Source organism: Canis lupus, chromosome 2 (genome assembly GCF_003254725.2).
Source record: "Canis lupus dingo isolate Sandy chromosome 2, ASM325472v2, whole genome shotgun sequence".
Classification (NCBI taxonomy): Eukaryota; Metazoa; Chordata; class Mammalia; order Carnivora; family Canidae; genus Canis; species Canis lupus.
Window position 1 is genome coordinate 61,588,393 of NC_064244.1, and position 26,099 is coordinate 61,614,491.

The following is a 26,099-nucleotide window of genomic DNA, read 5'->3' on the forward strand; positions in this document are numbered from 1 at the left end:
GGCGCGATCCTGGAGACCCGGGATCGAATCCCACGTTGGGCTCCAGGTGCATGGGGCCTGCTTCTCCCTCTGCCTATGTCTCTGCCTCTCTCTCTCTCTCTCTCTGTGACTATCATAAATAAATAAAAAATTAAAAAAATATATTAAAAAAAAAGATAGCTTAAGGGGGGCAGCCCAGGTGGCTCGGTGGTGTAGCACCTGCCTTCGGCCCAGGGCGTGATCCTGGAGACCCGGGATCAAGTCCCACATCAGGCTCCCTGCATGGAGTCTGCTTCTCCCTCTGCCTCTCTCTCTCTCTCTCTCTCTCTCTCTGTCTCTCATGAATAAATAAATAAAATCTTACAAAAAAAAAAAAAAGATAGCTTAAGGGGCACCTGGCTGGCTCAGTCAGTAGAGCACATGACTCTTCAATTCAGGGTCGCGAGTTCAAGCTCCACGTTGGGAATGGAGCCCACTTAAAAAATAATAACACAACTTAGAAAAAATAAAAAGAAGAAGATAGCTTAATTTCCAGCAGTTGGAGGGTGGAAGTGATGTAAGCAAACAATGGTGGAACTTAAAAAGAACATGGAAGAGTAGACAGCTCAAATTTTTGAGGAGAAAAGGCTAAATGAGTGGTAGAATGCTAATCAAAAAAAAAAAAAATAGAACAAACTGATAACATAAAACCCACTTCTGTGATACAAGTTTGCAGAGGGACACCTGCCAATAGAATGTGATATTTTAGGAACATTGGAAGAGGATATGGTTATTGTCAGCGAGACAAGAAAGAGTGGGAGTGTTCTGGTACATGTGACACATTTCCTTAGGGATGCCACAGCAATTTAATAACTCAAATTATTAAGAAATTGGATGTTTATATATTTAAGATGAAACCCTAGCAATTAGATACATGATTTTAACTACTCATTGGTCTTCTTAGCTTTTCCTGACTAAAGTGTGTTTTTTATTCATTTTGTGTTTTTATAAATGGAAACATTTAAGATGCTCTCCTCTTTGCCCTTCCAGTTCTACCCCTTATAATGTAACCACTGTTAAGTTTAGATACTCCTTTTTTTAAAAAAGAGGGGGTTAGGGCAGCCCGGTGGCTCAGCGGTTTAGCGTCTGCCTTAGACCCAGGGCCTGACCCTGGAGACCTGGGATCGAGTCCTGCATCGGGCTCCCTGCATGGAGCCTTCTTCTCCCCCTGCCTGTGTCTCTCCCTCTCTCTCTATTTCTCATGAATAAATAAATAAAATCTTTTAAAAATTAAAAGAGGGGGCTATGCTCTGTAATTACTTTACAATTTGTTTTTTCAATTATGGTATCTTGGCTATCACACTAGGTTACTAGTTCTCAGGTGGAAAATTTTTGTCCCTCAAGGAACAATGCGTGAAAGGTATTTTTGATTGTCATGACTGCTGGGGTGTGGGAAGTTGCTGTTGGCATCTGGTAGAGGCCAGGGTTGCTGTAAACCTCCTACAATGCAAAGGACAGCCCTACAACAGAGAATTATCTGGTTCAAAATGTCAATAGAGCCAAGATTGGAAACTCTGTTCTAAGTCAATACACATAAATCTAATTCATTATTTTAAAATGCTACATAATACTTTGTAGGACAGTAGGTCATAATTTATTCAACTAGTTTCCTATTGATAGCTAGGGCTTCTTATTTAGCGGCATTTATATATTTAATATTAAGAAACCAAATGCTCCATTTTAGATATTTACAACTCATTTGTTTCTTTAAAGAGCAAAAATATATCTTATCAGAAAGACTCAAAAAGAAGAACACTTAAAAATTTTTAGGCTTGTGTATAAAATTAGATTCTGGGTCGCTGTGAGTCAAGAGAATTTGGTTTCAGTAAAAATCACAGACTCACACTAAATGACAAGTCTTAAAGTAAGTTGTTTAAAAGCATGTCTTCATTTTTTGATTCTTTGGAATTAAAACAAGAAAGGCAACAACTCTAAAGCCTTTATATGACTGCCAAAAACAGAAGGCCACTTTTGAAAGGGACTATAGTAACTTTCAGAGAAGCCCATTCTGATGATCACTACCTCCTCCTTATACATATTTTTAAAAATCCATTAATCCATTAAATCATGGTGGGTTGAACGAAAGAAAACAAAGCAGGTTTAAGAAGAAGAAAGTGATATCCAATCCTAAAGACATTGAATGACTTCCAGATGCTACTGACAATGTAATTCAGAATTGGAATGACCCTCTGGTTAACCGCAGAGGGTTTTAGAAAAAGGGTGCCCTGAAGCAAACAGATGTTGGCTCTGTGCCTCCCTAAGCCCATCCTCTGTACATGGTCAGATGCACTTCCGGAAGGATAAAATAAAGAACGGATTCGCCTTCCCTCACAGAGCTGGGTAAAGGGGAATGGAACCAGAATGTGTGTGTAAGAAGGATGAGGACCCACTGGTGAGCCAGAAAGGACTGAACCTCTGCTTCAGCCGTTTCTTCCTGGTCCGTTTCCTCAATAAGCAAGAAGAGTTGGAAGTTTTCTTTCTTTGCCAATAGTCTTTTATTATTATTATTATTATTTTTAAGTCATCTGCGGACAGTTCCAGAGCAAAATAGCTAGGCTGGATAATTTGGGTTTTGTGTTTTTGACTTTCAGTTTTGGGGCACAAGTCCTTATAGTTCATGAATAGGACCATCATCCTGGAGACCTATCTAAGGAACTAATGCTAACATTTTCAGCTTGTTGATATTTGGGAAAACTAAGAGTTTCTCACCCCACCCTTGTTGTCTGTTGCCTTTTTAGGACCAGAGCCACACACAAGTGCCCCAGTATCGTCAGGATCACTCCTTGATCATGAGGTCCATCGTCCATATGACTGATGCTGCTCGCTCTGGAATCATGCCTCCCACTCAGCTCACCACCATCAACCAGTCTCAGCTCAGTGCCCAGTTGGGGTTGAATTTGGGAGGTGCCAGTATGCCACACACGTCTCCTTCACCACCAGCAAGCAAATCGGCAACCCCATCCCCTTCCAGCTCCATCAATGAAGAGGATGCTGATGAATCCAACAGAGTAAGTTGACTGCCTTAGTTATATCACCTACTGGAGAATTTGGAATCACCCCATGCTGTGTCTTTGAATTTCACTCATGGTATTATCTTCTTTCTCTTTGTGGATTTGGCTATCATTTAAATTCATGATGGTTTAATTTTTTTCTTCACTCTTTTACTTACTCATTTTCTGTTGAAAGGTATATTCCACTGGACATTGGGAGATCTGGCTTCTTCTACTGGTTGCAAGGCTTTGAACATGTCACTTAACTCTTGTAGGCATGATTTTCCTGTTCTGTGAAGGGAGAGTTTACACTAGATCCCCCAGGAATTCTGAAGTGCTCTGCTTCTAAGTTAATGTTCGTGTGGATAAGTTTCATCCAGTTAGTTGGCCGAGTCACTGTCATATTGACAGCCTTGCACCTTCTATGATGTGTATCACTTAGTAAGTTCTCATCATTCCACATCTCTGCTTTTGTCGCGGAGATGACATACATGGTTTGTAAAAATTTAGTTGCTGGGAGGACTTTTCTGAATGCTTAGAAAGGTATTCTGTTTCATTAAAGTTACTTATCCTTGGCATACAATTATGCATTCCTTACTTGTAATATTTTGTACACCTACTCTGTGCTGGGCCTTTTACCTGGTTCTGGGGATATAAAGATTTAAAGAGAATTACTAGCTGTGGGTTTCTGCACTGGGGATGAAAAGCAATGTTTAATACTAGCTCCAGATGTGATTAGAGGTATAATTGATGTATCTGGTGTGCTACGATTGTAATCGATTCTGCTTGGGGAAGTGATTTGAGGAAGACTTTATTGAGAAGGTGATATTTGAATTAGGTCTAAGAGGATACATAAAAGTTTGTGAGGCAGAAGAGAGAGGCCAGCATTCTGGTCGAGGGAGCAATGGAAGTACATGTCAATTTATGAGTATCATGAACAGTTTGATATGAGGAGGAAAGAAATAGGAATTGAAGAAAGCAGTAGCTGAAATGTGGTAGCCTTTCTCCTGCAGGTAGTTGAGAACTGATTAATTATTTGGATAGAGGAGTAGCATAAGCAACTTAATGCTTTAGAAAGATGGCTTTGGCTCTAGAGGGAATGCATTACAAAGGGAGGAACAGGAGGACAGGAAACGGATCAACACTTGTTATGAAGTGTTTCCTTTTAGCACAGGAGTGAATGGACAGGAAGTACCAGATTAGTTGAGACTTGTAAGAGGGAGAACCATGCAGTTGTGGTAATCTACTGGGATTTGAAGGAATGAAGGATAAGTGGGATTTTAGTATGAGAGCAAGCATGGACATTAAGTACATGAGAGAATCAGTGCAGAAAGAGGAGTGTTAACTTTTTCTCCCATGAAGAAGATGAGAGTTTGGCATAGTATGGGTTGAATTCAAAGCACCCACATTTGAGTCTAGAACTCAGTTCAGTGGAGGTGGTACTGCAGATCTGAGGATCATCAGCACAGAGATGTGAAGACATGGAAGAAATCAGCATTTCTCAGAGTGTGTAAGGAGCAAGTCAGGGCCAGAGCCCTGAGCATCATTTATTTTTAGGTAGCAAATGGAAGAAGAGGAAGTAGAGAAGGCTGAGAGTGAGGAGGAGGAGGGGAAGGGAGGTTAGAATATACTGCAGGGATTTGAAGATGGAGGGTTTGATCTGTCCCAACATGGTTAGCACGCCACCAGGCATCTTAGTACCCCACTGGACATGTTAGCACCTCACTGGAAATGCTAGCACTTCATTGATGTGTTAGCATCCTACTGGACACAGATTGGGTAAATGCACTAACAGTTACTGTTCACACTCACAGGGATTTCTGTTAAGGTGAAGTGAGAAACAATAATTATAAAGAAACTCGAGATGTGAATGAATAAGGCCCAGCTGAGTTACAACCGGCCATAACACAATTCAAATGGATTCCTTCCATTTCACTCACCATTCCCACTCATCTTCTACTCCCTTTTGTCCCACGCTGAAATTGTCCTGGCCAAGGAGAAACATCTGGGACTCCTTGCTTCCTCCATTTTAAGCAGAGGTCTAGGTTTTGTGTAAAGGCAAAGAATCCAGTTTGTTATCTTTGAAGCAACTGAGCTGAGAAAGAAAGATTAAAATGATCGTTGATGGTGTCTCTTCGGGAGAAAACTCTTTCTCCACCTTTCCCGACTCTCTTCGGTCAGTTACATACAGGTTTCTTTAGAAAATTAATTCTGAGCTTTTGTTTAAACTGGGAGATTCTTCATTTCGGGTTTATTCTTAAAAGGTAATGATGATTAGGGAAAGTCATGGTTGTCCAAGGGAACTATCAAAGGTTGTCACCCCTGGAATGCTGTTTGCAGAGAGCGTGAGACCGAGCTCTTCTTCTTTTGAAAAGGCTGCCCTGGAAATGACTTTCACCTTGCCATCGGTCAGGGCATTGTTGGTGAAAACAGTGCCAGCTTGTCTTCCAGGAAAACAATATTAGTTGTTTGACTCAATTAGAAAAATCTTGTGTCTCTGGATTTTTTTTCGTGGGGCTAAAGCAGTCTTTTTTCACTGAAGGAAACGGTGGCCCCCATTGAAGCTCTAATTGAAAAGCATCTGAGTCCCTTACAAGTTCAGATTCTTTAGGTAGAATTAAACAAGTCTTGCTTATGCTGAGAATTTAGGGAAAAAAGTCCATTGAAAGTTACTGAATTCTTCGTGTGAGCTAATGAAAGATGGCATTTTGGAGAAGAGCTGAGATGTGGCTCACCACCCTGTGAAGTGTGAGAACTACTTGTATGAATTACATATGTTATCACTCAGGTGGAGCGTGTGATCAGCCCACCGAGAGGTGGACTCTCAGGGTTCCCCAACACTCTGAGGGTCCAGAGCTCTCAGAGACTTACTTCTCAGTTTTCTAAGAATTTTAGTAATTGGATTATGTTCCAAATGACTCTCATTCAGAAAGTAATGATGCTCTTGGAAAGTTTGAATTTAGGATTCGAGACTCAAGGCCATTAAAAACCTATCTGTTAGTAACTGGAGTCTCTCTGTTGATCTTCCTCATGGGCTGGCTTTTAAAACCGATTTTGTCAAACATTTCAGCACTCTCGATGGAAGTTAACTTCAGTACAGTCATATTGTAATCAACGAGGATACCACAAGGCTGATCCATCTTTTTTCCTACTTCTCTAATAAGTATATTATATGATCATGGAAATTAGATGATGGGAGTAGCAGGTGAATCTGGAGCTCAGTGGTAGATAAATGTGGGGAGCTATACCCGTGTCATTCCTGTGGCTTTGAGCTCAGAGAGTTAAGGTAAATATATGTGAGGTATTTACTGTCCCTACGGCAGTGTGCTTCTGAACAGAGTTACTTTCCATATGACTATTTTCTTAGCAGTCTTCTTTTTAGTTTTGGTGATTTTAAGTATCAGTGATTGCTCTTGTACAGGTTTTTAATTTTATTTATTTTTTTAAGATTTTATTTATTAATTCATGATAGACATAGAGAGAGAGAGGTAGAGACACAGGCAGAGGGAGAAGCAGGCTCCATGCCGGGAGCCCGACGCGGGACTCGATCCCGGGACTCCAGGATTACGCCCTGGGCCAAAGGCAGGCGCTAAACCGCTGAGCCACCCAGGGATCCCCAGGTTTTTAATTTTAATGAAGAATATTAGTTTCTTCTTTATCTCCAGCTAAAGGAGTTTTGCATTTTTTATATTTCTTGTTATCCTGTTCTTTTGAAAGTTATCATTACTTAAAGAAATAAAGATGACCTTTCTTTTATTGTACAGACTTAAGGATTGTAGCTAATTTCCATTGGAGTCTCCATTCTGGAGACCCATGAGCAAGGTAGCATTCTGGTAAAATAAAAAAAAAAAATGAAGCTTCGAAAAATTGATTCAAACTGATCATGTATATATATATGGCATGTGACTATGGCAAGGTTCCTCATTTAAAATATCTGAATATGCTCATATCCCAGATTACTTAGATTTACTTCTAAAACTTCTGAAAATATAAAATATTGTATATGTACACATTAATGCATATATATATATACACATATGCACACACTTCATTGCCTGGTACAGAGTGTTCTGTTTCTCATTACTCATAATTGCTATTTAGAGCATATGTTGTGAAGATATTGAAGATACTTCTGGGTCTCATTAATCAATGCTCTAAATGCTAATCTCTGCTGTCCAGTTAACTCAAAGAAAACTCACCCCTCCCCTGCTTTTGCCAGGGATTGGTCTGTTGATGAATCTGCTGACTAAAACCTTAAAAGAACAGTGGCGGACCTGGGTAGGTCTTGCCACCTTCTCTGCAGATGTACATTCTAGGCAGTGAATTTTCTTCCTGCTTTGCAGGCCATTGGAGAGAAAAGAGCTGCTCCAGATTCTGGCAAGAAGCCCAAGACTCCAAAGAAAAAGAAAAAGAAAGACCCCAACGAGCCCCAGAAGCCAGTGTCTGCATATGCCCTGTTTTTCAGGGACACACAGGCTGCAATTAAAGGGCAAAACCCCAATGCAACCTTTGGAGAGGTCTCAAAAATCGTCGCATCTATGTGGGATAGCCTTGGGGAAGAGCAAAAGCAGGTGAGGTGAAGAAGATCCAGCACACGTCTGTATATGAAAAGGTTTCCAGAGTATTTCATACACCTTTTTTTTTCTTTTTTTAAAAAAGATTTTATTTATTTGAGAGAGAATGTGAGGGGGGTAAGGTGGGCAGAGGGGTTGAGAGAAGCAGGCTCAGGGCTCCATCCCAGGACTCTAGGATTGTGCCCTGAGCCGAAAGTAGATGCTTCACCAACTGAGCCACCCAGGCTCCCCTCATACTTTTTCTGAGTGAACTTTCACTTAATCTGACTGTTTCTCATCAGGACCTTTCTAAGCTATGGAATTTAGAAACACAGTTGTATAAATCCAAGCCCCTCCCAGCTATATAGATTTCTCTGCCCCCCATCTTAAGAGTATGTGTTCAGAACCCATTCAGAGGAGAAATGGGGAAATTTGGGCAGCATCCTGCACACATGAACTTTTGAAGATCATCTTTTCATTTTAAATAATGAGGAATTTGCCCTCTTTATTCAGAAAGGGCACTACAAAGGGATTAGGTCCATCCCCCACCCCTTGCCTTTTCTTTGATCATCTGTCTGGACCCTTGTGCTGTCCTGGTGGGTTTCCAAACTTTGAAGACCAACCCTCCCCCCCCCCCGCCCCCCCACGAGTCTCATCATTGTGACTGGGCATTTGAAATTTTATTCCAAGTTCATTTGAAAGCTCGACCATATGAGCGGTATGGGGAGACTAGCCAAGCTGGTGGGAGATAACTTCCTTAGGGGCCTTGACTCCTGGGCCTCCCCTTGGGGTCCTCCGCACAAATGAAGAGGAAGTAGGGGTTCCTTGCTCCTTGCATGAAACTCCCAATGACCATTTGTAGGAGTGGACGTTATATGTCCTCAGTCAGGACATATATTACCTATCTTAGTAATAAAATAGAATAACCATCTCAGGAATGAAACGTGGAAGAAAACTCTTGATTTTTCTTTACAAATCATGACCTCATTCCTACTAGCTTGGGATGATGCAGCTATAGAACTTGCCCATTTGCTGTGAGCTTATTGTTGTATGTGGCACAGTGATTTTCTGCCCCAGAAATGTAATCCTCAGGGACTGGCAAACTGCTACATCTTTTAACTCTGGAGAGAAAGATGGTTGCGCTTTGGTCTAACACACAGCCATCAGACACCATTAAGAAAAGGAAGCGCACATCACGTTTAACAAATTGGGATTTGTTTATGTAACTCATTGACCTCACTAATGGAAATTTCTTATCTTTTAACTATTTCTGGCTTTTTTTTTTTTCTTCAAAAGAAAACCAAGGTGTTTTCATCTTTTTCTCTTGTGTTTTAACACACCGTACCTGTTGTTGGTTTTTAATCCTCTGATTCAGTGCCAGTGAGAAATATGGATAAGGGAAAGAAGACACTGATGGAGAAACTCGTGATTTTCTGTAATTTGAACCATTTGTAGCCAATTTGACTCTTCTTGCAACCTTATCTGCTGCCTGAGCATGAGGCCCTCAGCTGTTTCTCTCAAGGCATTTGTGCTACAACCGGAAATCTTTTTTCATTTATAATCGTAAACATCAAAATTGTGCTCCCAGTGGGGATAGCAGGGTTTTAATATTTCTGTGTGTGAGTGTGTGTGTGTGTGTGTTCATATTTAAAACTCAAAGCCACAGAGACCAGTGATTTAGGTGAGTTATGTTGTGACCTCATTTGTGCAGCCGTCATTTTGTGGCTGAGAATTTGTATGCTAGAGGTGGTGCTAATTGTGGTCTTTTTTATAGGTTTATAAACGGAAAACAGAAGCTGCCAAAAAGGAATACCTGAAGGCCTTGGCTGCATACCGGGCCAGCCTCGTTTCAAAGGTAAACCTGTGCAGGGAAAGCCAGTCTCTGAGTCACCATGTTGAAAACAAGCACCCTCCATCCCCCCCAACACACCAAGCATTGAAAACATAAAGGCAGCTCCCTTTGGAGTTGACCCAAAAAAGGGATCTTGAACAACTCATAAACCTAACTTGTTTCCATTAGAGGTGACCACAGTGATGGCACACAAAAAAAATAGGAGTTAGTTTAAGCTGCTGAGTCTCCAATGTTTCCAGAAGATTCACTGCTGTCTCTTTCTGTGTGTTGAAACTATTTAACAAACACCAATATGAAAGACAAATCTTCAGTAGCCTCTTATTTTTACTCTTTGTCCGGGATTGAGATCTGTGAGAATGTCCTCTATTTCAACTGGGGGTTGTTTGGTCCTATTTGGGACATCCTATCATAAATTCTCCAATTTATTGTATTACTGTAATAGGGGATGTTGCATTTTGACCAAACTGTTCCACATCATATAAATAAATAAACCTCATGATTATTTAAAATAAAATTATGCTCCAAGTACTTAAAAAAAAAGACGTGTATATGTATTATACATAGAGTATAAAATGGACCCTGATGTATTATAAAATGCGCCAGTATCCCAAAGCAAATGTCAGCCTAGATTATTATTACCTTGATCCAAAAGGAGCATGAGCTATTAGGTTATATTTTAACATTTAATTAACTTTGTCTTTAGCCTTCCTAGAATTTAGAGAGGCTTTGGGGAGAATAATTTGAACTAATGTTTTTGTTCTTGATGTATTTCCTCTGGCAACTGGGGATCCCATTCCATTGTCATGCTTATTGCCTCAAGTACCACATTGGGCTACGGGGCATCATCCCTGTTGCTGGCAAAGCCATTTAAACAGAGTTTAATTCCTTTTTTTCTCTCTTCACCTGAGCTCTTTCTTTATATTAAGATCTACCCCTGGCAGCTGCTCAAGTCAGATCAGGAGAGGTCCTTTTTTTTTTTTTCCTGTCAGCAGTGAGGACACTTTCCCCTTCATTAGAAACAGAAACATTCATCAGGTCAATAGCAAAACCTTTTTCTGAGATGCTGAAAGACACACATTATAAGATGTACCAGTTCTGGCCTCAGATTTGCATATTGGCAGCAAATGGCCAGATGTGTGGGCTACAGATGTTAAGAATGGAGGTATATAGTTGGCTGATTAGATAGGGTGACACAAATAGAGGAACAGTGTGCTTGTACTTCCTAAGTGGATCATTTATTCATTCATTTACCCAGAAGTAGGAATAGGTGATCTTGGTGCATTAGAGCATGAAATATTGACCACACATGGATTTCAGCCAAGAGCCAGTATCTCAAAAGGCACTCGGGAAAGAGCAACCACGATTGGGCTAATTGAGCCTATGACTGATATGGAAGGGATACCTTTAAAAGTTATACACTGGGTACCAGAATCGGGATTCAAAAGTATCACCAAATGGAATTCAGCGGTTCCCGAAAACCAAGAAGATAGAATTTTAAAGAGTTTTAAATTGAAAAGGATGAAAAAGAAAAGAAAAGAAAAGGATGTTTGTTGGGGGGCTTTTGGTTTTTTTGTTTTGTTTTGTTTTGTTTTCATTAAGTTAGTGTAGTTTGAGAGCATCCTTAATTGATACTCAGAGCCCTGGCAGGTAACTAAAATAGTCCTTGAAGCATAAGCGCAAAGTAATTTCAGTCTGAGCCAAAAGTGTAAAATAGCTTCTAATGTGGTGATCTCACAGGAAGTAGAATCTAATTGTACAGTGTGATGATTAGACCACATCTGAAGAATTGGTTCCATTCTGGAGCCCATGATTTAAAGAGAGATGGTAACCAACAGAAAGCCCATCTGGAGGGTTGCCTCCATGATGGTGAGGACTGAAAATCAGACCATATTCAAATAATTAAATGGATCAGGGATACAAGGATTCGAGGGCATGTGATCTTGGTCCTCAAGTGAAGGGCCATCATGTGGGAAGCCTAAGTTTGAACTCTGTGCCCCAGATAGAAGATCTCATCCATTAAGTGAGGTCTCATCCAGGAGGTGAGGTCTCGTCCAAGAGGTAAGGTCTTGTCCAAGCAGTGAGGTCATAGGCAGCAAAATTTCAGCCTTCATTAGAATCATAAATAGGGTTGCATTATATTTGCACTTAACTTATGCCCCTACATTCAGAGCCTAGGCCCCTTCTCTTAAAATGTGTCTCTGCTATTACTTTTAATCTTCCCAACAACCAACAAAAATTAGTAAGAGCTTAATATTAAAACATAAGGGAGTAAATGGAGCAGGCAAGCAGGGCCTCTTTCCACTCATCTGCTCATTTCTATTTGCTTCTAGGGTGGCATCTTAAGGGCACACTGGGGTGATTGCCCAGGGGCCTAAATGTGGACTTCCATAGTAGTTTCATCCTTAAGACTACCTGGGTAATTTTTAACATTAGAGTATATAAGAATTATTTTCATGTTTGTACGGATGACCCTGTGTATTTTACCTGATGGGTGATTTAACTTTTTTTAAAGGTGATCAGTGAGTCTTTGCAGGGTTTCTTCCTACCTTAGACTTAAAATGTACCCCTCCAGTAGGAATGCAATCCCACCAAACCTCTGCACAAAACCATCGCTGTCCACCGATAGATGGTGCTTCCCAAAGATAGTGTGTTCAAACAGAAGCCATCAACAATGGCTTCTCCTACATGAAGTGATTTTCAATACAAGATCACCCTTCAGTTTCCTTCTAATGGTAGATTTTTTAAATGTGAGTAATAAAAACCTGGAAATAAATAGTATCCTTGAAGAGAGTGACTATCAGCTGGATGCCTCCAAGGTGCTCCCACTAACCCCCTCCCAAAGCACCCAATTTTATGAAGAATAAGAGAAAAAAAATAGAGCAATCATGGCAATCATTGTTGTATGAGTAAAAGTTTTTATTTTTGTGGAGATAATTATAATTATTTAAAAATAAATAATTATTTTTAGCACAGAATTAATAGGTCATTTCTCTCTATGTTAAGCCTCAAATCAGATCACTTGTTTATCTTATGACAGCTTATTCATCAGCCAAGTGTTGAAATCTGGAGATCTTTGAAAATATTGGATAAACTAAAACTTTTCTTAGGTTGTAAAATACTCTCATTTAGTATCTCTGAGGAATTCAGTTACATTTTTCTTATATTCAGGTGAGCACTTGTCATACACAGCCATGTAAGTACAGAGCCTTGATGTTTTTGAGTAGTGGTTTTCTGGTCACAGTAATTGTTAATTCATGAAAATTGCTAACATTTACTAAATGCTTCTGTGGGCCAGGCACTATTCTAAATTCTTAACAAACATGAGTTAGTTTAATTCTCGCAACCTCTGTATAAGGCAAAAGCCATAAAACCCCATTTTATGGGTAAGGAAACTGAGGAACAGATGGGTGTATTAACTTGTCCAGAGTCACAGAGTTGTTAAGTGGTAGAGTGGGATTTGAACTCAGGCAGTTGCTACTCTGTTGTCTTTCAATATGATTCTTAGTGATGAGAGTTAGCTCAGACTTAACTGCTGAAGACATGTTGTTCTTGAACATGTGTATCAGTTACCTTTGCTACATCATGCTGTGTAACAACCATCCCCAAAGCCCAGTGACTTAAACAGAACAGCATTTACCTCAGAGGGGGCCAGGGAACTGGCCCAGGCCCGGCCAACCTCCATGCAGACCAACGAGCAGGACTAGTGGATTCTGGCCTGCTCGTTGGTCTGCATGGAGGTTGGCCGGGCCTGGGCTTGTTCACGTATGTGGCAGTTAGCTGGCTGGCTTTTGAGTGGTGACTGGGCCACGTGCCCCTTTATCTCGCACATGGTGATGGCAGATTCCCAGAGCGACTGCAAGAGCTCAGGGCCAGCCCAGATCCCAGGAGTAGGGAATTTGATGCTACCTCTGGGGGAGGGGAAGCTAAAAAGTCACATGACAAGAGACTCTAGTACAGGGAAGAACGAATTTTGGCAGTCGCTTTTTAAAATCCATTTACAATACTTAAAAACATTTAAATAACAACCAGTCCTTGGGTATCTTAATATTTGGGGATTTTCTCCTCCACGATGCAGGCTGCTGCTGAATCCGCAGAAGCCCAGACCATCCGCTCTGTCCAGCAGACCCTGGCGTCCACCAATCTGACATCCTCGCTCCTCCTCAACCCTCCGCTGTCACAACACGGAACCGTGTCAGCCTCCCCTCAGACTCTCCAACAATCACTCCCTAGGTCGATCGCCCCCAAACCCCTAACCATGAGACTCCCCATGAACCAGATTGTCACATCGGTCACCATCGCAGCCAACATGCCATCGAACATTGGGGCCCCGCTGATAAGCTCCATGGGAACGACCCTGGTGGGCTCAACGTCCTCCACCCAAGTAAGCCCTTCCGTGCAAACCCAACAGCATCAGCTGCAGCAGCTGCAGCAGCAGCAGCAGCAGCAGCAACAACAGCAGCAGCAGCAGATGCAGCAGATGCAGCAGCAGCAACTGCAGCAGCACCAGATGCATCAGCAGATCCAGCAGCAGATGCAACAACAGCATTTCCAGCACCACATGCAGCAGCACCTGCAGCAGCAGCAGCATCTCCAGCAGCAGATCAGCCAGCAGCAGCAGCTGCAGCAGCAGCTGCAGCAGCACATCCAGCTGCAGCAGCTGCAGCACCTGCAGCACCCGTCCCAGCCTTCGCCCCGGCAGCACTCCCCCGCCACCTCCCAGATGACATCGCCCCTCCCCGCCATCGGGAGCCCCCAGCCGGCCTCCCAGCAGCACCAGTCGCAAATACAGGCCCAGACACAGACTCAAGTACTGTCACAGGTCAGTATTTTCTGAAGACGGCCCGCGGCGGGCAGGTGCAGGTGCATTCAGAGGCGGGCGCCCGGAGGAGGCGGTGGAGGAGGGCTCGCCCGCCGTCCGCCGCAGCCTGTAAGTTGCTGTTGGCGATGCCGAAATGTGTAACAGATCACATGGTCCTCTCAAGTGTCTATTAGATAGGCAATAAGAACACAGTGTAGCTGAGTACCATCTCCTAGCTGACTATAAATCACTTTGTTCCTAAACAAGAGAAGCTGTGCTCTTTTATGTGATGCCTTTTTTTTATTTATTCAGGCTATATACCTACAATATGTGAATCAAACCGTTTAATGAATCCTGGGACATACTGAGGACTGTAACCTGGCCTCTCTGAGTCATAGAAAATGGCCTTATTTCCCCAGAAGTGAATAAACCACACTTCGAGGCTATTCGAACTTCCGGAGCCCTAAAAATAAAAAGCACAGTCGTAATTACCTGAAATACGGAGATCCAGTTTCATACAAACATTTGTATGACGTGAATAGTTGATGGCATTTTTTTGTCATGAAAAAAAAAAATAATGTAAATCACAGACTTTTGCCAAAGCTCTTATTTTTTTTCCTAAATCTCTCCAGAAAAGAAAAAAAAAAAATGCAAGTGATTAGATTCCATTACTGACTCATTTCCACTTTTTTTAACCCATGACTTCTCCAAATCAAACCACAGTATATGTTGTAACGATATCTATGGCCACTGTTAGCCCATCATACTCATTCCAATTAGAAGAAAAGAATGTGAATATTATATTCTGTGTTTTGAGTGACAAGTTTCGAAAAATAAAAACACTGTATTTTTAAAAAGGGAAATGCACTTAAATGAAAACAGTTATTACAAAAAGTTAAGATTTAAAAAAAAATGCAAGAGTTTTTATTATGATGTGATACCGGTAGAATATTTAAAAGACGCACCACATCTGAATAATCAATGTAAATATTTTCTTTCAAAGTTGTAAGTTTTCATATCATGTGTTGTAAAGTTTTCATAAACGAGGCTTTAACGTAAACACTGGTGACATAAACCATTCATTGCTACGTTGCTTATTGTGTTTTTATGCTGTTTTATACTTTTTTATGAGTTATGATAGCAGCAATTAAGTTGTTTGTATTTTGCTTAACTAAAACAAAAATGCTTTTATCTTGCTATAGAATAAACACATTTCAGTAAAAACCGTGGACTGTATTTTGATGCAACAACCAGGAAAATGTTCACTTTTCAAATAAAATGATATGTCAAATTTCACTTTGGGTTCCTTGAATACGTATATGATGGGAAAAGACGCCACATACACACCAGCTTTTACTCGGGCCAAAGCATCATCCTCTGTGTTCATTTGGAAATAGGATGTTCGTTGCTAAGAATTTGGATTGTATGGCCCAAGCCCAGGACCTCTTAAAAAAATCAGAAATATTTTTTTAATGATCCTTTTGTTAAGATGCAAGTGGCAAGGTAAGTACAGAGGAAGAAGCAATTGTCTTCTGTTTGGGGCTAGAACTAGCCGGCATTGTGTTGTTATTGCTATTAAAAAGGACGGTGAAAATAATTATTTCAGTGTTCATTTCTTCCCCCCCTTTTCTTGCTCTGTAGTGGCTCCTCTTTGAGAACAGTGTGACCACTATCCCCAGTTGTCTTGCATGATTAATTACAGCATCTGTCCTGTCAGAAGCTATAATGAAGAGGTCTTGATAAAAATTGCAAATTACCACTGGCAACAGTCTTAAACTGCTTATGATAAAATGAAAATTAAAAACAGCAAGTGTCAACCCTGACCAGAATCCTAATCTGGCAAAAATGAAGGTGTGGGTTATGGTGTCCATAGCTCCCGTGTGCAAGGCATTCAGAAATAATGGGATATAGATTCCTCAAAGTTGTTGTTGTATTTCAAAGAATATTTACTGTATGTTGTGGGCTATGAATAATGAATTTGGCTTTCAATATTTCATAATCCTCTCGTACTCTGTATTATGTACAAATATTGAACAGCAAGAGATTCTAATTATAAATTTATAGATTTCTTGCTGCAGAAAAATTTATGTCTAAATTGAAGCTTTTCATAAGATGTATTAGTTGACAGGTATCAGTGTTCAAACAGTCTTAGAATGATGCCTAATCACATCTACAAGGAGGCAATTGTGTTCCACAAAGAAATGATCTGCTTGCCTCAGACCCATCAGAAGCCGAGCTGATGGTAAGAGATTTTCTGTGAATTGAAACTAACATTACATAACAATAAGAACCATTTTATATTCTGTTGTGAAACCTTTAGACAAATGTCTTCAAAATTAATTGCTAAACTACATGTGACAGTAATTGTGTATTAGTTCTGTCATTGTCATTTTGAAAACCCATGAAGTATTGCTTGGAAAAAAATGTCACTAGTGATAAGACTTAATTGCAAGCGAAGTCTGTTTTCAACTGTTTGCAGTTAGAGGCAGGTGTTGTAACATCTCTTAAATGATTTTATAAATCTTGGGTTTTATCACATTTGATTAAATGCTGCTAAGCCGCTGACGGTCAATTTCAAGGAAAAAAAGATAGTTTAATTACTACAGTTTAAGAAAATTAATCATCAGGCAAAACTGTATGTTTAAAATGTCAAAAGGCTTGAATCATGAAAACAATTCTCCAACCCTGTCACCAGATTATGTTTCTCAGGATTCGCCAAAGCATATTATGAATCAACTTGCATTTCAGTGTATACATGGGACTGATTCCTATTCCTGAGACCATCAGTAAGTACCTGCTGTACTTCTTTTTTTGTTGTTACAGGTCAGAAATAAGTCAGGGCAATGAAAAATAGGCATGAGAAATGTCGTATCTGATTAGTGGGCTTTCTAAATGGTGTAACTACCTTTCCTCTTAAATGGTCTCGAGACATTAACAAAGCGCCGGTGCACCGCCCACCTCTACCGAGCACACCTTTCCTCTCCCCCTGCCTGGTGCCCATTATTTTATTACTCCGGCTAAACATGTTCCCTTTTTTGCATTAACCTGTACTGCCGTATGACGGAGGAGCATAAGGAGTTTTCATTTTTAGCTGACACAGGGTCATTAGTTCTCAACTCAAAGAGCAAAAGCTTAAATGCCTTCGTGCAGCATAATTTCTGCCATATATTACCACCTGACGGAGGTTTGAAGGCGTTCTGGACAGATGGATTAATATCTCAAGTTTAAGTAGAAGTCCTCCGCTGTGTCCATTCAGCAGGCTTCAGACCTCTGAATGGTTTCTTTCCCGTAACTCACTTCATGGAGCATTTTTCAGCACTGGACTTCAATCTAACCTTTCCTTCCCCCCCCCCCCACCCCCTTTGTTTGGCTTTTGTTTTGCAACAGCTGTTATTATCGGTTTTGGTCAGCTGTGATTGCTGGAGGCAAAATAGGACCAGATGGTGTTTTGCTATGCATGAATGGCGAGTTAGAGGCGTTGAGATTGAATAGGCCAAGTTTGAATGGTGTCTGTGCACCACCTGCCTGCCTGGGCTGTGGCATACACATCACAGTAGCATGATCCGCCACCGATCTACTAGAATCGGATGGGAAAGTGGGGCGCTGGGGTGGATTTTCCCCATATTTATTGATCTTCCATGCACTCACAGAATAATGCACTGTACAGTCAATTTGAGTTAATTGGATATGACACAGCGTGGGCATGTAATCTATCACTCCAGAATTCTGGTTTGCTTTAAGGATTTCATTGCTCACACAGACACACGCAGTAATAGCAGAAATTAATGGGCTAAGTAGACAAGTTTTTAAAAAAAATGTCTAAAATTGTAGGCTTAAGAGCTGGAGGTTGAGGTTTTGGGAAGGGGAGGACATGGCATAATGATACCTGTGTCAACTAACAATGCAAGGTAAAGAAAAGCTATGACCCTGGTATGTTTAGACAGCCCTCCTATCTGGCATTTATAGGAAATGTGCCTTAGCAGGAAAACTACACAGATTCACAACCAGATTCATATTCTCTTATTTTCTAAAATATTCCTAGATAAAATTTTCTTCTCATCTCATCAAATATGGTTAGCTTCACCGACTATCTGAAGTAACCTTAAAGACAAATATTTTCCCTGAGTGTGAGTCAATGAATGGTTCAACCCATGTTGCTTGTGATCCTACAGGTGTGAAGGTTATGAATATGGAGGGGAAAAGCTTAACCACCCACGAAACCTGGAGTTAGATATGCAGACAGGCAGCCCCATTTGCCTACGGCCCTAATTACTTAAATTTAGCTCTGCTACATGTAAAACATGGCAATAGGTCCCAAAGGACACACAAAAATAAACAAGACCTTCTGTTTACTTTGTATATACTTGAGATTTTCCATAACAGAGGTTCAAAAAATAAAATAGTAAGCCATCTTCAACATCAGGAGCTTTTTATTTTTTGTATTGTAGTGGAGAAATATACCCACCAGACAGAATGATGAGTGTATTAACAAGAAACAAAGCAAATTTTTCTGAGTAGGATTTGTGGGGTGTATTTTGTTTTGTTTTGGTGGGCTGGTTTTTTTTGTTTGTTTTTTGGGGTTTTTTGGTAGTCTAAGAAATTGAAAAATTTTTTTAAAAAGGGAAGAGATTGCAATTGGTCAGGGGTATTAGGGAAGGCTGCATGGAATCATGGTCATTTAAGATGTGCCTCGAAGGTTGGGTGGGATTTCAGCAGGCCACGATGGTAGTCAAGCAGGAGATGTCTCCAGACAAGGGGAGCAGGAGAAAAGCCGTTCATGTCAAAAGCACAAGCGCCATCAAAACAGCAGCAGACAGCATAGCAAACTGGACACACAGTGCTACTGGGAAGGTGAGCAGGAGAAGGTACTAGAAAGGAAGTTAGGAGTTAGGTTTGTAGGAGGTCTTATAAGCCCAGCAAGGAGGACTTTGGCTTAGCTCAGAAAGGACTAAAGTCCAAATGAGGAAGATATGATCAAGATTGATTAAATGCACAAAGGATTTTATCAACTGACTTCTGAGAAGGGGGAAATCCAGTTGGCGATAAAGCAGAAAGAAAAATGGAACAAGATTCCCATTTGAAAATGTGTCTCTATATTTTAATTATTCACATACCTAAATAAAGCTGTCACTTCATGCTCCCCTAGCCTCACCCCACTCCCACCTTCCCAGTGCAAGAACACACCAACCACAAAGCCAAAGTAAGGCATTTTTTGGCAACAACTGTAGAGTCAGCCTTATCCCTACATTAGCATCAAGAGGGAGATCATTTTTCTGTGTTTCTGCTGTGAAAAGAAAGCTATTTTCACCACTGGTGAAAAGTACCTCTCAGTGCTTGAACTCAAATGTGATGAATGATGAAAAGAAGCCTGTGCTTTGTTGCTGAGTAAAATCTCAGGCAGGCAGCACTGGGAGGGATGTTGGTGATGGTCTCGATTTAATTTCAAAGAAGAACCTTCATAGAAAACGTGAATGTGGATGTACACTTCTTAGCAGAGGAATAATGCTCTTTTGTAAAACATCTCATTATCCCGAGCATTTGTAGCGTGCTCTGCACTTTTCAAAGCAGTTCTCTCTCTAGATAGGGCAGGTGTTAACCTCATGTAACAAATTAAGAAACTGAGGCACAGAGCGGGTTGTAACGGGTTCCAGTATCTCTGCTTATAAGAGGCACAGTCAGAACTGGAATGGAAATATTCTCATTGTAGCTTTCCTGTTATTTCATCTTCTGACACTTGTATATGAACAGCATATCTAGGACATGTATTTAGATCTGTTATGGATTCAGTATACAGGACATGTGAATAAATACGCGTGTGAATAGAGGATAGATGTAGATAGACAGCGAGGGATAGGTAGGTACACACATGCAGACCTGGATGACAGAAATGCATCAATACAGAAGAGAATAATAATCCATGTTTTCCTTATGGCCGGACAGGCAGTAAACCAGAGCGAAAGCCACCTCGTCTGTGTTCTCCATGGGGCATAGTGCCACATGGCAGTTTTTCCAGTGTGAATAGTTTCCAGTCTGATTGTTTTCTCTACCGAGGTCTCTCTGTGATTATTTTGTATTTGGGCAAACAGCTTTGACCTGTGGTGGTCAAGTGTTAAGGCTTAGATGTACCGCAAAAGTGCCAACGCGTGATACCGCACTACATGTGAAAAAAGAAGGGAAAAAAAATCAGGTTTTAGGGAAGATTTAGATGAGTGAACATCAGGTAGCTGTGCATTGTTATGCATTATTTAAGGCATCCAGTGAATCAATACTGAGCATGAGAAATCAATGACCATATAGGGAATGCATCTCCTTAGGGATTATGCAGCAGCGGCCCTACCTACTGCTTTGTGTGTTCCCGCCCCATTTCCGAGATGACAGCCCCCTGGCCAAATGGGCTGTGTTCCACCACAGGCCACCACTTGTTAAAGGAAATACGGAGGTGAGGACCTCGCTGATCCTTTGTCCCCTGTCTGCAAGATTTGATTATTGCCATAACCGTAAATGAACAGAGCTCTAAAGCTACCTTGCAAGCAAGTCACTTGCTAAGATTGACCAGAAATGAATGACATTTCTAACTTCCTCACCCTGAACACAAGGCAGGAGCATTCTGGGGAGTGAATATTCGGGGCCTTTCATATGCAAGATGTCTGAGTGACTTACACCGAGTCAACAGGGTCCTGGCTATTTTGAGATCCAGGGCTCATGCTTCTTTTCAGATTTTTGGCCTACTTTTTCTTTCTGGTCAGTTGTCTTGCATCCAAGAACCTATTGTTACCAAGTAAGATTCTTTTTGATAACAGTCCTTGTGATATGTCATCCCTCTGACATGCAGAGAGAGTCTTAATTTTCACTTTGTCACAATAAGAGAAAGTGATGCCGTGTTCTAAACCTGCCTTAATTGGTAATTTGCAAATTTGATACAAGATCTTAGTCCAAATCATTCAGGCCTGCTGTTCCACCCTCAGCCCTCTCTGCTCATTCTTAATCCTCTCCTCTGTAATTGCTATTGAATATGTTGAATCCCAGGGGACAAATAATAGCATCTGAGGAAATTACCTACATGTAGCACAACCTCGTGTGTGCTTTTTTGGATGCCAAATTAAGACATCCATCTTTGCATGTTTGGACAGTTACCTGGAAGGACCAGCACCATTTACTCCATAATAACATTTTTATAAATTGTGTCCAAATGCTGGCATACCTAGCATGGGACTTTTTAATGATGTTCAGAATATTTTGGCCAACAAATGTGAGGAGGGCTATCGCTCTCTTCAAAGCAGAACGTAATTCCATGGGGGAAATGCACTACCCTTTCATATGCAGAAAATGAAATCCTTGCTTAAGCTATCTGGAGGTAGAGATTTCTTACCCGGAAAAATGTATGTTTTCTCACAGTTTAAATCCTAGAATCTTAGTGAGCAAAAGAGATTGGGACTATTACCAGAGAAAATTTTCAGGATTGAAATAGGCCAAGAAAAGGTGGCAATGATACTTGCTTCTAGATCATCAAGAGCCCCCAAATGTGCTGCTTGGCCTCAGGCAACTAGAAGACACAAGCAACTAGTCAAAGCAGAGTGACTTTAGAATAGGTGCAAGTGATCTTTTTTGGATTGGGTTTTCTTCTTTTTTTGTTTTTGTTTTTAAGATGTATTTATTTTAGACAAAGAGAGCATGAGCAGGAGGGGCACAGGGAGAGGGGAGAGAATCTCAGGCAGGCTCCCCACTGAGCAGGAAGCCAGAATGGGGCTCCATCTCACAACCCATGAGATCATGACCTGAGCTGAAACCAACAGTTGGACGCTTAACGGACTGAGCCACCCAGCACCCTGGATTGGGTTTACTTCTGTGAAGAAATGTATTTGTCAGTTATGCCTGAAGTTTGCTTATTGCTGAGGAACATATTATTTGTCTACTGGGGACAAAATACGTGCTTTGTTTATATTTTGAACCAAATAGGAAGGTCAGACTCTTGAGAAGGTAACTTTCTACAGAGGTTTAAATTCTTGAACCAAAACTGTTCCAAAATCAGAGTCACTTTTTTTTTTTAAGCTGTTCTCTGTAATTGCTAAAAATTTTTACAAAGTGAGGGGCTTCTTCTGGGGGAAACCTTCATTTGGGGGTTTCTGGAGGAGAAGGCTGGCACCCCAGGACCTCACTAGCACTTCCTCAAGGGAAATTCAGGAGGCACCATTTCGTCGACTTTGGATACTTATATCACTGCCCCAGTTGCAGGGAATGAACACAACTCTGACGAGCATATTAAGCATATTCAGTGCTACACAAAAACTCTGCAGAAGCGTGTCAGCGGTCTGCACACTTTGGCCAGGATTCCTGCAAAAAGCCTGAGCTTACAGGTAAGTAGGCTGTATGTCAATGAAACAGAACGCAGCCCAGGAAGGAGGAGATCTTTGGATTCCTGTGGTTTGTGGGGACCCGAGCAACAGCCATGAAACTGCTTGGCCCCAGAACTAATAAGCTGCATTTTGTAAGTCTGTATTCTTAGAACAACTAAGAGTTTTATGTTTGATACAGATGGTGTTTATGTGGAGTATACGAGCTCAGCGTGAGAAGTAGTCATAAAACAGACTGGGGTTTGGTATAATTATTCACAATTACTATTGTATAATTGGATGCCATAACTATTATATAAAAAATATTTTAAGAAGTAGACTCTGCTCATACTTTCATAATAGTTCTTAACAATAAGAGACATATGCTGTAAACATCGTAACATATTTTATGGTGTTTACAAACTTCTACAAGGTTTGGCAAAGTTGCAAATATAAAAGGCCAGGTTCTCTTTCTTGCATCCTTAGCAGAACCAGTTCCCCTTACTCGCTTCCACTAGCAAGCCACCTGGGACTTGGGGAGCCAACTGCTGCAGGCCACTTACATGAATGGATAGTTGTAGATATATCAATATTTTAGCAGTTAAAAAAAAAAAAGGAAAAAATGGGTCTGTGCTGTTGAAAGCACCCAGTTCTTCAGTTTTTTCCAAGCAAAGTTCTGTTATGCCACATTGTGACAACTGGCGCATCGGCATAATGCTTATTTTAATGTTTCTGGATAGAATTAGTGAATCTACAGACATCAGATCATTATACACATAAACTCTTATGTCTTCTAATAGGAAGAAAAGATGAGCCTGTGTCCCTATCACCCCCAAGCTACAAAACAGGCACAAAGAAAAATTCATTAGGGGTTTAAGCGAAACTTCATTTCCTTTTAATTGCATTTACAAAGCAGGTCCGTTTCCGTGAGCGCAGCAGCGCTTCTGGCCGGGAACCGCAGAGCATGGGAAGTAAACTTCAGAACAAACGACTTCAGTGATAGTCTTAGGTGTAAAGGACATTGAAATCGATGCAGCTCTCTCCGGTTGCCCCCCTCACTCCTACTCGTGGGTGGCATTCACTGCTGAACTTTTGCCTGATTCTTGAGGGTAATCACTGCACTTTGATGACTAGAGTCTTTTTCACAGTAATATCGGGGTTTTCCAATGTTCCTGTGTTATCATCAAGAAGTGAGAAGCATCTTTACCGTCTGGACACCTCTCATTTCCGCGATTCCTAATACGGAGGAGTGAGTGCCAGGCTGGAGACTATTACTCACATAAGCTCACCTCCTGTGGCTATGATGACTCTGCCCTTGCCTATTTATCTGCCAGGTAACAACAAGCATGGTGTCTTATGCCTCAGCAGCCAGGAAGAGTGAGAATAAGCTCCCTCTTTGTGACAGAGGCCCATACTTAATGTTCCAAACCTAGATCGAAACAACCTGTGTCAGGCGTGGTTTCCAAGAGGACTGCTTCCAGTTGTCCTCCTTGGCCCTGGAGGAGGCAGGCAGTGAAGCACAGCTTTGGTACCCCGCTGCATCACGCCTAGGTGTACTGCTCCAGCCTTCCAGAGATTCTCAACTGGCCTGCTGTTTCCTGCGCCTGGAAGATGGCCAAGGATCTTCCTGACTCAATGAGAGCAGCAACACGTACAATAAACTCTGGGATCAGGTTCTCCTGCAAGAGAGAATTTGAATGCTCAGCAAGCAAGGATGCCTAGGATTTTGCCTGCTTGGACCTACATGGGCACACACTTTTTTTTCTTTTTTAATAGAGATCAGATAAATGTGCATATGCATGTATGGACTGCCAGGCTTAACCAACATATCACAACTGTTTCTTTTATTTAACTATATGGGACCCCTTTTTACCAACCTGGCTTAATTCTATAGTACAAGCGGCCCAAGGGACGGTTAATGAAGAGAACAGTTGTTCCTTCTGAAGTTAGCCTCGGGGTTTAGGATTTTATTTCCAGCACCCGAGCTTCCATTAACAGCTCGCTGTGAATGTACTACCTATTAATTATTCTCACCTTTTCATGTTTACAAATTTTACAGTTTTTCTCTGAGCTTTATGAAATGGAGTATCTATTGATTTGACTTCTTATGTTTTATCCCATCATCTTATTGGCTTATGTGTAGGCATATTAATAATAGTATTATCATTCATGCATGCATTTGTTCAGCAAATAATGACATAGTGCCTTTGCTCATGGAGTTCTATTCTGATAGGGAATATTGTTTTATTAATTCAGTAAGTATTGGGGTACTCACTAAAGTGCAATGGAGAAAAATAAGCAGGGAAGGGGATAGGGAGGATGTGAAGGGGTGGGTCGAAGATGGACTTCAAGTTTGAATAATCCAGGAAAGCCTTACTGAGGGAGTGACAGTGGGCAAGGGAAGGGCTCTGTGTCCCCCTAGGATACAAGCATCCATGCAGATAGAAGAGCAGAATAGTGAACCCAAAGACTCAAGGCAGCCAATGTGGCTGGAGGGGAATGAGGGTGAGAGAAAGTAGATGAGATACAAGTGGGAAGCAGAAAGACAGCTGCATAGGGTGGTGATTCTCAATCATCACAGTGGGTCACAATAGCCATCATTTTTTTTCCTTAGGTGTGATCATAATATGGTGGTTATGTTGAAAAAAAAAGACAGAGTTCAACTTTCCAAGCTTCATACTGATATATTTGTGGAAAAGATGGGATGATGTCTTCAATTTATTTGCTCTGTAATAGTGTAAGATGGGGGAAGTGGATGGGGATATGGAGGGAACGGCATCGGATGTGGGTTGAGAGATGTGGGATCTGGGTGCTGGGCATATGGAGGTTAATGTACCATTTTGCCTAATTTGTGTATGTTCAAAGTTCATCATAATCCTGATAGAAAAAAGAATCACTTGGGGAACCTTTAAATGTAATAGCTCCAGGAATTGGTATAAATGATTTTAGGTGCAGCATCTACATTGTTTTGTTTTGTTTGTTTGTTTTAAGCCTCCCCAGGCTGTGTTAATTTCTTGTTCATGTGAGAACCACTGGTATGGGAACATTATTAGGATATAGGCTTTTATTCTGAGAGAGGGAGCAAAGATTTCCTATATCAAAGCAGATCATTCTGGCTGCTGGGTTGAGAATAAACTAAAGGGTGGCAAGGGCTGAAGCAAAGCAATCCAGGTGTTTATGGACAAAAGTACAAGATGGTAAGGTGAGGGCCGTGACAGAATGTGGGGCACATAGAAGAGTGGAAAGGACATACATATTTTCACTCCATCCAACCATTTCTAGACAAAGAAGGACATTTGAAAATACACTAGGGTATCATACTAAGGGAGGCTGATGGTATTTCAGGTTTTAGATGGAATACAGTGAGTGAGAGAGATGGCCCAGGGAAAGACACACAGCTGGGCAACATCACTTGCCCTTTAGGACTTTCGACTTCCTTTTCCTGAACCAGCTGTGTTTCAGTCACTTGCCCAATCTTTGCCTTGACTGGTTTTTTAATGGGCAGGGCAGAGCTGGAAAAGTTAGAAAGAAGAAGGACTCTCAGGGTCCAACACACAG

General features: G+C 41.2%; 1 protein-coding gene across 6 annotated transcripts in view; it reads left to right on the forward strand.

The window, feature by feature from the left end:
- TOX3 (TOX high mobility group box family member 3) overlaps positions 1-15,507 on the forward strand; it is a 106,164-nt gene extending 90,657 nt beyond the window's left edge. For 4 of the 6 annotated variants that reach the window (XM_025447511.3, XM_025447512.3, XM_025447507.3 and 1 more), the window contains exons 4-8: positions 2,757-3,026; positions 7,352-7,579; positions 9,336-9,416; positions 13,489-14,232; positions 14,524-15,507. In XM_025447511.3, the coding sequence (XP_025303296.3) occupies positions 2,757-3,026; positions 7,352-7,579; positions 9,336-9,416; positions 13,489-14,232; positions 14,524-14,559 (1,359 nt within the window). In that variant the 3' untranslated portion in view covers positions 14,560-15,507. Of the gene's footprint in view, positions 1-2,756; positions 3,027-7,351; positions 7,580-9,335; positions 9,417-13,488 lie in introns of all 6 variants that reach the window. The other 2 variants (XM_025447509.3, XM_025447510.3) reach the window with 1 other exon arrangement.
- Positions 15,508-26,099: the final 10,592 nt, after the last annotated feature.